The sequence below is a fragment of the Anomaloglossus baeobatrachus genome, chromosome 1 (genome assembly GCF_048569485.1).
Source record: "Anomaloglossus baeobatrachus isolate aAnoBae1 chromosome 1, aAnoBae1.hap1, whole genome shotgun sequence".
NCBI lineage: Eukaryota > Metazoa > Chordata > Amphibia > Anura > Aromobatidae > Anomaloglossus > Anomaloglossus baeobatrachus.
The window spans coordinates 917,782,945-917,795,349 of NC_134353.1; the positions used below are offsets into that span (position 1 = coordinate 917,782,945).

General features: G+C 44.3%; 1 protein-coding gene across 1 annotated transcript in view; it reads right to left on the reverse strand.

The window, feature by feature from the left end:
* Nucleotides 1-962: 962 nt before the first annotated feature.
* The window catches only part of KIAA1328 (KIAA1328 ortholog), a 249,927-nt gene continuing 238,484 nt past the window's right edge, over nucleotides 963-12,405 (reverse strand). Inside the window, exon 11 of the mRNA XM_075327734.1 lies at nucleotides 963-2,772. Coding sequence (XP_075183849.1) covers nucleotides 2,565-2,772 — 208 coding nt within the window. The 3' untranslated portion in view covers nucleotides 963-2,564. The remainder of the gene's footprint in view (nucleotides 2,773-12,405) is intronic.

Here is a 12,405-nt window from a genome sequence, read left to right on the forward strand (position 1 = left end):
GTAGATAAAACCGCTCCATATCTCTACATCTAGTGTGCTTCATGGGAGCTCAGCAGATACACTCTGAGTGCGGAGTTGGAATACCAGACAAAAAAGCCATGGACAGGAGGAAGCAGCCATGTTTTTCTAATCCTTAATACACTAATTTAAAGAGATTGCGAGAAGCAGAAAGAGTTCACATCAGTACATCCCCGGAGGGATGGGAATGGGACGTTACACCCCCATTACAGACTGCACAGCACACTACGCCTGTCTGAATGAGGCCATAAGAGGACGATGATTATCCCGAGATGAGAGATTGCTTTAATGGTTTTCTATCCCGTCTGCGCTGTTGGATGGTAATTCACATGGAAGCTCTGTAATTGTGTGCGACTTGTTTGAACCCCCCCTTACATTTCTCGGATTTAATTACAGTTTGGGTACGGGTTTGTAGAACCGTTTATTGTTTAGTGGACGAAAGCTTCGCATTGTGGAAATAAATGCAGCCGCTGTATAATTAGACAGGAGGGGGGGGGGCGAGCAATATTGTGAAAATTACAGCTTTCGAGGGTGGAAAGAAAAAAAAAAAAGCCATTGGTTCCTGAAAAAGGCTCCATCACTGTATTATACATGACGATTATGGGAAGAGTATTAATGTCACTGGCCAAGGACCCCTTTAAATCTCAATACCCCAGAAAACAGAATAGGATCTAATTATATATATAGAGATTATATATATATATATATATATATATATATAGATTATATATATATATATATATATATATATATATATATATATATATATATATATATATATATATATAGAGATTATATATATATATATATATATATATATATATATATATATATATATATATATATATATATATATATATATATATATATATATATACACACATTACATAGAGATAGAGATATATATATATATATATATATATATATATAACTATTGACGTAAACATGTTTGTGCACGCTACATTTAGGGAACCGTGAACGCTAAATACATTATGTCTGCGGTTACAGTCTGCATTGTACTCCAGAGCTGCATTCATAATTCTTCAGGCTTCAGAGCAGAGATCGCCAAGCTTGTTTAGCATCTAAATTCTGGAAAGTGTTGTACAGACAGACACTGCATTGTGATCTACTGCACAGAATTATCAGTTTTTCAATAAAAGATTGGCACAAAGATTTCTCTTAGGCAAACCATGCAGTGCGACAGCAACGATATCACATACGAGTGGTAGCTGCTCTGGTGTCTGGAACAGCAATACTGTACATAAAATTAAATGCTCCCTGCTATGCTGACAGCAAGCATGTTGCTTGAAAAATATTTAACAGCAGAATAGTGAGTGCAGCTCTGAACTAAAACACAGGCTGTAACAAGATCAGTACAGGATAAGTAACAAAAATTATAGTAACTTCAGCAGCAGAATAGAGTGCAGCTCTGGAGTATAATGCAGGATGAAAATCAGGAGGAGTACAGGATAATTATAGCATGTGTAGTGACTCCACCAGCAGAATAATGAATGCAGCTCTAGTGTATAATGCAGGATAAGTAATGTAATGTATGTACACAGTGACTCCACCTGCAGAATAGTGAGTGCAGCTCTAGAGTATAACACAGGATATAACCCAGGATGAGTGCAGGATAAGTATAATTTGTGTACAGTGATTCCACCAGTAGAATAGTGAGTGCAGCTCCAGAGTAAAACACAGGATGCAACTCAAGATCAAGGATAAGTAACAAACGCAATAGTGACTTCACCAGCGGAATAGAGTGCAGCTCTGCAGTATAATGCAGGATGGAACTCAGGATGACTGCAGGATAAGTATAGTATGTGTACAGTCCACCAGTGGAATGGTGAGTGCAGCTCTGCAATATAACCTGTAAATTATATTACATTATATTGCAGGATGAAACTCAGGATGAGTGCAGGATAAGTATAGTATGTGTACAGTGACTGCACCAGCAGAATAGCGAGTGCAGCTCTAGAGTATAAAACACAGGATGTAAAGGTGAAAGCCAGCTGAATGGCAAAACCTGTAAAAATAAGGCTTTAAAAAGTAAAGTGAACACATTAATGACAACCGTTCCGCATTGGTTTTCATGTGTATGCATATTTTAATTCCATGTACCGCTGCGGTGTCTGTGCAAATCGCTTATGATATTGATCTTGAGTTAATGGGCCCGATGATCCAGCTTGTTGAAGACTCATCTGTGGCTCATGTTAAAATTGAGTTTAGTAGCAAATTACTGCCGTAAATACCAATGTGTTCACAGGCACAATTTAGCTCAATAAATTATTTAAAAAGAACAAAAAAAAAAATATTTTTTTTTGCACAAGGCTCCATATCAGTTCATCATTATGAGAGGATTTTGGGAGCTGTAAGGCACCGCTAGGATTGTGGCTCCTCTTACAAACCCTCTTGAAAATCGATCCGATATACACTTAAAATTTCCACGATGGTCTGCAGGATGCCTGTGGCCCCAATGGAAATGTACATAGCAGAGTAAAATGTGATTGCAGCAGTCTGATTAGAGGATTATGCCCGGATGCCCGTCAGCAGATGAAGAAGATCTCTTCCAGCATGGCCTTTTCTTCTGGATCCACGCTGGGAGGTTCTCGTCTTCTGGCTGGTGGTCTGGAGCGGACACTGGGGGTCGGGCTAGGGATACCCAAGTCATAGGACTCCCGCTGCTTAGGACGTCGTCTCTCAGCAGAAATTGGGCTGATGGCTTCTAACATGTCAATGAGAGACGTCTCGTACCTAAAGGGAATGAGGAGAAGAAAACATGAATGTGGACTATTCTACAACATCAGATAAGACTATGAGGGCATGGGGGCTTCCGGTTGACCATTATATTGGCAAATGACAACATCAGAGCATACAAGTACAGGTGACCCTACACATACCAGATTACCGGAAATGCCACAACCCACCCCGAGGATGACCTCTTCTACCTTGTGTCGCGCTCCCTGCAGTGAACCCGAGTCTTGTGGCTCCAGGGCCCACGTATCTCCTGCGAATCCCATATAAATGTGCTGCGTGTTTCAGTAGCGGCATTGCAAGTGAGATTGTACAAAATCTTAGGCTACTTTCACACTTCGGTCGTTTCAAATCCGCCAGGTCCATCGTTGTGACTGAACGACGGATCCATAGTTTTTATAGCTGACAAGGGACGCAACGAAATCCTGTGAAAAAACTGATCCGTCGCGTTCGTTACATCCAATGTGAGTCCCTTTTACAACGGATCCGTCATGATCAGTTTGTTTTTGGGACAGCCCAATGGGAGTGCCAGACATGCTCAGTAAAACATGACGGAATCCAGCACTGGATTCCATCGTGTGACGGATTAGGGCGAAATCCTGCACCATAGACAACCATTCTAACTCTTAACGGATTGCGACGGAATCCTGCGCATTGTGTTTTACGCTAAAAAAACTATAGTATCTGTTCCTTCCGCCCGACAGTCAGTTAGTCATTCCACGACTGATCCGTCGTGCGGCGGATGCAACGCAAGGCCGTCTGTCACAATCTCCGTCGTTAATACAAGTCTATGGGGAAAAAACTGAATCCTGCAAAATATTTTACAGGATACCGTGTTTTCTCAAGGTAACGGATTGTGACTGATGGAAAAAGACTGAAGTGTGAACCTAGCCCAACATGGGCAATGTGGATATTCAGCAGGGCTGTGGATTTTACAACCACAGTGCTGTAGATTGCACTTGAAATCTGCATAATTTTTTTTCTCCAGCGGATTTTACGGACGTAGATTAGATATGGCCCACATAGGGTGGAAGTCGGCAACCTGTGGCACTTTAGCTGCTCAGAGCCTACAACTTGCAGCGCAGCGATCCCTTACAAGCTTAGGTTGTCAGGTCATGTGCAACAAACATTAAGATGGGACATAAGTAATTAGTATTAGTGTCAGCTAAGTACCCTGTGTTCTTTATATGTACTATTTTGATAAAAAAAAAAAAAAAAAGTGTAAAAAAACCTTCCCACCACAGAAGGTGTACCTAATTAGGATAGTCCCTAGCTCTAGCATTTCACCTCGCTATGTGCAGCAGGCCTCAACATAGATGGGGCAGAGCGGGACCGAGACTTGTTTCACAGCTGCACACATGTGGAAAATGATACTGTATAGACAAGATGCACAACCCAGGTTTGTTGGTTACTGCTAACAGTGTGAACATGTACCTAAACAACGCATTTCTACCAAAACGTGTAATGGCCCATTTTTATACTTCGCATTTTGTCCATGTAGCTTTCCACGGGCAGGTGTGAAACAGTCAAGTGTAGGTCCTGCTCAACCTCGTCAATTTTGAGGCCTGCTGGCACAAAGTGAGGTGAAATACTAGAGGTATGGACCATCCTGATTAGGTACACCTTTCCAAGGTGGGATGGTTTTTACACTTTTTCATCAAAAGTGTTAACCAAGCAACTTTTTTTTCACATGTAATACCATGATTAAGAGCGGCTTTGCACGTTGCAACATCACACGTGCGATGTCGGTGGGGTCAAATCGAAAGTGACGCACTTCCGGCGTCACTTTCGACATCGTTGTGTGTAAATTCTAGATGATACGATTATCGAGCGCAAAAGCGTCGTTATCGTATCATCGTTGCAAGCTCCGACTTTTCCAGAATTATTCTGCCGCGACAGATACGATGCTGTTCCTCGCTCCTGCGGCAGCACACATCGCTGTGTGTTACGCCGCAGGAGCGAGGAACGTCACCATACCTGCCGCCGGCGGCTCTACGGAAGGAAGGGGGTGGGCGGGATGTTTACATCCTGCTCATCTCCACCCTTCCGCCGCTATTGGCTGCCTGCCATGTGACGTCGCTATGACGCCGCACGACCCGCCCCCTTAGGAAGGAGGCGGGTCGCCGGTCAGAGCGACGGTCGCAGGGCAGGTGAGTGCATGTGAAGCTGGCGTAGCGATTTTCGCTAAGCCAGCTATCACAAGATATCATACCTGCGACGGGGGTGGGGACTATCGCGTGCGATATCGCAGCATCGGCTTGCGATGTCGCAACGTGCAAAGCCCGCCTAAGGCTAAACGCTGAAATGCGTTGGTTTTTCACTGCAGTGTTTATTGTTTGGTGGCTGATTTTATTGAGCTTGAAATAAAAAGGACATTTTATATTGGAAGATTTAACACTGGGGCCTATTCTCACTTTCATATTGGATTGAAGCCTATATTCAAAAAACCTCACCTTGGTGGTTTTGTATTGAATCCTAGAACTGGGTGTTTCCTTTCATAACGGATCAGATGTTACAAGGATTGATGTGCTCTTTTTTCACATCCCCGCTTCCCTCATTGAAAATACTAGCGTTGGGGACCACCCTGATTAGGTACACCATGCCACGGTGGAATGTTTTTTACACTTTTTTCATCAAAACAGTGTTAACCAAACAACCCATTTTTTTTTTACGTGTACTAATACTATGTATTTACTTACCTCAGATTATTTGTTCACTGTTTCATTCTAGGTTTTTATAGAATGAAAAACAAGCACTTGTAAGGTTGCATCATTAATGTAATATACAGCACTTTAAGAATTGCCATCGTATGAATATTATCTACCTAGCCAATAGTGCTCGGTTAAAACAGAAGTGCACAATAGAATTATTCCACATCATGTTTCGCCATGACAGATGCTTCATGAGGCGCTCAGGCAAAAAAAAAAAAAAAAAAAAAAAAAAAAAAAAAAAAAAAAAGACTCCCGCTGTTCATTCAGAGTAAATGCAGCCCCGCAGGCTGATGATTCCTGCACTAATACTTCCGCAACTGCATGCCAGATATAAGTGCAAAGTGAACATTTCAAATAATGTAAATAATTAAAGGGAACCTGTCACCACTTTTTTTGGCTATAACCTGCGGCCGCCACCACAGGGCTCTTATATACAGCATTCTAACACGCTGTATAAGAGCCCAGGCCGCTGTGAGAACATAAAAAACACTTTATAATACTTACCTAACGGTCGCGCTGCAGTGGAATGGGTCACAGAGCAGTCTCCGTTCTCCGGTACCGGCGCCACCTCTTTCGGCCATCTTTGTCCTTTTTCTGAAGCCTGTGTGCATGACGCGTCTACGTCATACACACTCGCCGGTCCTGCTCAGGACCTGAATGCCGGCGAGTGTGGATGACGTCGGACGCGTCATGCACCGCGGCTTCAGAAGAAGGAGGATGAAGATTAAAATCTTTAAAATTAAGGATCCAAGAATCCAACTTAGATTTCAGAAAGAACTTTTATTGTTGCAGTTAATCATTAACACTTGGCAGGCAAGTGACATGAGAAGTAACTACTATGTGGAGGTGGGGTAGCAGTAACTTCATAGCCCCCCCCAATATCCTGACACGGGCAGAGACAATCACCTGGAATGAGAAGGACAGCTCAATGTGCAGAATGAATGAGCAGTGGCTGACACGGGCAGAGACAATCACCTGGAATGAGAAGGACAGCTCAATGTGCAGAATGAATGAGCAGTGGAGGGTGGGGGTGTTATTTAATGAAAGAGCAGCAAATGGCGCCATGCGGAGAAATAGGGACAGGCCCTTAAGCCCGTATATTAGATCCCACGGATCAATACAGTCATTTTACAATGATAAGGAGGGCAGCGCAAGCACATTAAGGGGCGGCATTCACTGCAATCTCTTCACATTGTGCAAAGTGGGTGAAGCAGAATTGCAGAGCGCTCCCATTGTAGCCGAATAATATGACGGTCTCACTTCATACAGAGAATCGGGAGGAGGGGGGCCTTGTCCGCTCGATACAGAGGAAAATTAAAAACAAAACACAATGCTTGGATAAAAAGGCAGAATCCTAGAAAATAGCTCAAAAAGGATGCAGGTACTGATTTATCAGACTCCAGTCACATCCAGAGCAGCACTCCGATTATGTATATTACACTGTACAATGTAATACATCAAATATTTAAAAAGGGGCCTATATGGGATTTCACAAAATTTTGCAAAGAGCAGAAAAAGTTCAACCCTTCTGCTGCTCATTGGGTCTTGTAGTGCAATCCAGTCCATCTTGAACATGTAAATGCGACCACTGAGGCCAGCGATTGACTGCAGTCGTCAAAAACATTTTTTTTTTCAATAACTCAAAAAAAATATAACGTATTAATGTTTTGTTTAAATACTATGTTTTTAATTCAGAAAAATTTTAAAAACAAATTTAGGTTTCATATTTTCCCACTCAAACACTAGGGGGAGCAGCTGCTGAAATCCTGCAGAAATCCTACTGTAGAACTAGCTCCCATTACAGCTGCAGTAAAAGTGGGTGGTATCTGCTCTCCTGTGTGTGATGTCACCTCCCCCTCCCAATGTGGGTGTTTCCAAAAGGACAAGAGAATGAAGTTTAGGGACACAGTGCGGAGCAATTTTGTTGTTGGCCGCAGAGTGATTATAATATGTTTAAAGCGGGATGGGGGCTGAACAGCGGTGTGGGGGAGCAACATGCCAGGATCAGTAACAGTGCAATCACCGTTGCCTGGCGTCGGTACTCACCCCATCCACCCCGGCGGGTGACAGGGGGAAAGTGGAGCACACAGCATACGTTGTATGCTCCACAAAGATGGCGCTGATGTTCTCCCTCTGCTGTGATCTGGACAGCCCAGGGGGTGCATCCATTTCACAGCAGACGCCTTCTCTATTACAATATAGGGTCGGAATCCGACCACTGTCTTCTATGCACAGGGGGCTGCCATAAAGGAGGTGAGTAACTGTCGTTACAAACACCAAATCCAAGATGGCAGCCCCCAGTGCTTCAGTAAAATTGGAAATAAAAACTAAATAAACAGCGATTTTAATTTTGTATAAAAAATACTTAATTTCATAATCACTATTAATACAAAAATAAAAAATCGCGACACCCTTCCTTTAAGTATACAAAAGTAATGTAGTCAAACACAGACTGTCAGGGAAAGGGGGGAGGAAGAGGAAGGAACACCCCCGCCCCTTTCCACCAGACAGACAGAGCACGTGACTCGCTCTCTAGCGCCCCTCTTACAGTCAGGCCAATTATGGAATCGCCCGACAATAAGCAAGGAGGCCGCTATTCTACTATGCCGATGATTGAAGGATTCCCGTTGAGTAAGGTTTATATTCCCCCGACTCCAGCGAGCGGAATATATCTAATCCTCCCCAGATCTCACTGGTTGCCCCACAATGATCCTTGGCATAAACTCTCTGCCACCAATCGATTACGATAACTAATACGCCGAGTCCACAGACGTGGAATTCAGGATCGAGATAACTGAACAGCCCAAGATTAAATTATATATTTTTAATCGCCTTACGGGCACACTAGATACTACAATACATAAAATATGGAATTTACAGTATATATATATATATATATATATATATATATATATATATATATGTCAGAGTACATTTACAGATAAGACGTGGTCACAAACATATTGGTTGTATCAATTACCTTATTCCCTAGTGGACACAGGGGGTGCTGTGTGGATACACTGTTCCTTGATCTTCCCCCACGTGCACCACACGAGATTGCCCGAAGAAGAACTTCCAAAAACGTCTGTACTGTGTTTATCAAACTGGCTACAATCCATGTCCCCTCCGACCTGTTGACCTCGCTGGGCTGGCCTTCTATTACCCAGAAGAATAGGTTACCCAGAAGTAATAGGTTACCCATTATCTATTACTCTGCCCCTGAGCTTCTCACACGGAAGATATGACCCTCATTTTTGTTGTTGTGAATTGATCTCAGTTTTCATAGGAAATATGACAGTCCGGCGGGCTTCCTGTGGCCAGTTATTAATTATGGAGATCTACACACATCATACAATTTTGCCGAAATGTGTGTTACGTGAGTCTGGCCATCAGGAATATGAAAATGTGCCTATCCAATTTGTTTGGACGACGCACTCCCCCAATAATGAAACTTTTCTAACGGCACCGAAAGGCTGTGGGATTCTGACTGAGGTTAGGTTATAAACCTGAAGCTCTCCTCCCACCTCCTGTGTAGGGCAATTCACTCCACAGGGGGTGTGCTGGATCAAGACCTGGCCTAATTGGATTTTGACACCTTGAGTTTTAAGGTCCAGTCACACTAAGCAACTTACCAGCGATCCCAACAACGATAGGGATCGCTGGTAAGTTGCTAGGAGGTTGCTGGTGAGATGTCACACTGTGACGCTCCAGCGATCCCACCAGCAACCTGACCTGGCAGGGATCGCTGGAGCGTCGCTACACGAGTTGCTGCCAACCAGTGACCAGCCCCCAGCGCCGCGTGGAAGATGCTGCGCTTGGTAACTAAGGTAAATATCGGGTAACCAACCCGATATTTACCTTGGTTACCAGCGCACACAGCTACACGTGCAGAGACCAGGGAGCAGCGCACACTGAGCGCTGGCTCCCTGCTCTCCTAGTTACAGCACACATCGGGTTAATTACCCGATGTGTGCTGCAGCTAAATGTGCACAGAGCAGGGAGCAGCGCACAATGCTTAGCGCTGGCTCCCTGCTCTCCTAGTTACAGCACACATCGGGTTAATTAACCCGATGTGTCCTGCAGCTAAATGTGCACAGAGCAGGGAGCAGCGCACACCGCTTAGCGCTGGCTCCCTGCTCTCCTAGCTACAGCACACATCGGGTTAATTAACCCGATGTGTCCTGCAGCTAAATGTGCAGAGCAGGGAGCAGCGCACACTGCTTAGCGCTGGCTCCTTGCTCTCCTAGCTACAGCACACATCGGGTTAATTAACCCGATGTGTCCTGCAGCTACATGTGCACAGAGCAGGAGCCGGCACTGACAGTGAGAGCGGCGGAGGCTGGTAACGAAGGTAAATATCGGGTAACCAAGGACAGGGCTTCTTGGTTACCCGGTTTACCGTGGTTACCAGCCTCCGCAGAAGCCGGCTCCTGCTGTCTGCACATTTAGTTGTTGCTCTGTCGCTGTCACACACAGCGATCTGTGCTTCACAGCGGGAGAGCAACAACTAAAAAATGGCCCAGGACATTCAGCAACAACCAACGACCTCACAGCAGGGGCCGGGTTGTTGCTGGATGTCACACACAGCAACATCACTAGCTACGTCACAAAAGTTGTTCGTTAGCAGCGATGTTGCTAGCGATGTTGCTTAGTGTGACGGGGCCTTTACATTTGCTGGGCCTCCAAACAGCAGGAAGGGAGGGGGTGACATCACGGAGTAGCTGACTGACATGAATAACTGTCATAATTCTGATCATTTCAGCATAATCCTCACACAGACATTGTAAGAGGCACTGTTCACTTCTTTAAAGACAAACCAAATACCCCATTGTTGTCATATTTGGCAGCTGTGGGGTGTTATCTGTGCACTGCACACAAGACTCAACACTAAGAGCGCAGGGGTGTTACATTTGGTGTAATCGCTCACACACTCATATACAGGTCACTGGAAGTTCAACATGGCAAATATTTCTGAAGATCTGAAGAAAAAAAAAAGAATCGTTGGTCTACATGAAGATGGCCGAGGTTATAAGAAGATTTCCAACACCCTAACACAGTTGCAGCACGGTGGCAAAGACCATACAGCGGTTTAGCAAGACAGGATCCACTCAGAACAGGTCTCACCATGGTCAACTAAAGGAGTTGAGTTGTGTTCAGCGTCATATGCAGAGGTTGTTTTCAAAATAGACATATGAGTGCTGCCAGCATTGCAACAGAGGTTACAGGGGTGGGGGGGTCCTGCCTGTCAGTGCTCAGACCATACACCGCACCACATTGGTCTGCATGGCTGTCATCCCAGAAGGAAGTCTCTTCTAAAGATGATGCACAAGAAAGCCCGGAAACAGTTTGCTGAAGAAAAACAGACTAAGGACATGGATTACTGGAACTAGGTCCTGCGGTCTGATGAGACCAAGATAAACTTATTTGGTTTAGATGGCGTCGAGCATGAGGAGTATAAAGACAAGCATGTCCTGCCTACAGTCAGGCATGGTGGTGAGAGTGTCATGGTTTGGGGCTGCATGAAGATGCTGGCTGTAGGGAGCTACCGTTTATTGAGGGAACCATGAATGTTAGTTAACATATACTGTGACATACTGAAGCAGAGCATGATCCCCTCGCTTTGTATTCCAACATGATAACGACCCCCAAACACATCTCCAAGATGACCACTGCCTTGTTAAAGAAACAAAGGGTGAAAGACCTGGACTGACTAAGCGTCTCCAGACCTTAACCCTATTGAGCATCTATGGAGTCTCCTCAAACGGAAGGTGGAGGAACACAAGGCCTCTACAATACATCAGCTCCGTGATGACGTCATGAAGGATAGAAGAGGATCCAGTGGCTCCTATGAAGCTCTAGTGAACTCCAAGCTCAAGAGAAGAAAGGCAGTGTTTGAAAATACCACACAAAACATTAACACTTTCGCCATTTTCACTTAGGGGTGTACTCACTTTGTTGCCAGCCGTTTAGACATTAATGGCTGTGTGCTAAGTTATTTAGAGGGCACCAAATTTACCCCGTTATACAAGCTGCACACTGACACTGTACATTGTCAGATCTCCAGTGTTGTCCCAGGAAAAGAAAGTATAAAATAGATATAAAATATAACAAGCTGTAGTACCCGGGAATTGCCCAGGATAGTAACTGTCTCTCTCCCAGTGTCGCGGTCTGTCTCTTTCCTTGTCTGTCTGTTTCGATCTCTGTCTGCATTTGCATCAGTCTGTCTCAATCTCTGTGTCTGTCTGTCTGTCTCTCTTTTTGCCGGGCTGTCTCTTTGCCTGGCTGTCTCTTTGGGCATTTGTCTCTTTGCCCCGGCTGTCTCTTTGCCCCGGCTATCTGTCTCCCTATCCATCTCTCCACCGACATCTTTTTATCTCACACATAAGCTTTGTATACTAACAGTTTATTTTGTTCCTATAGGAACCACTGACAGTTGCTATTTATAGCCTATAGCTCCCAGCTCCATTCAGTTTAATGGCTGCAGGATTTTTGTAGAGTAACTGGAAAGCACGGGGTTATATTTCCCACCCAAACATAGTCTATGATGTTCCCTGAGTCACATGGGGCGCCTGTGCAAAATTTCGTGATTGTAAATGCGACGGTGCAAATTCCTATAGCGGACATACACACATGCATGCATACATACATACATACATACATACATACATACATACACTGAGCTTTATATATTAGATTTAGCACACACATTAATAAATTCTGCAGATAACTAAAAATAAAAGTGTTTGCTTGTGTGCTGGGTGGGGTATAGCGCCTCCGGTGGGATATTGTGAGGCTACAGCAGGGGTTATAGTAGCGGTAGGACATGACGTAGCGGCTCTGTTTCCCGGACTGTCAGCTTCTGCTAATAAGATGCCATAAACATCGGATAAGTCGTTCACAGACGCTCCTTAATTTGAAAGCC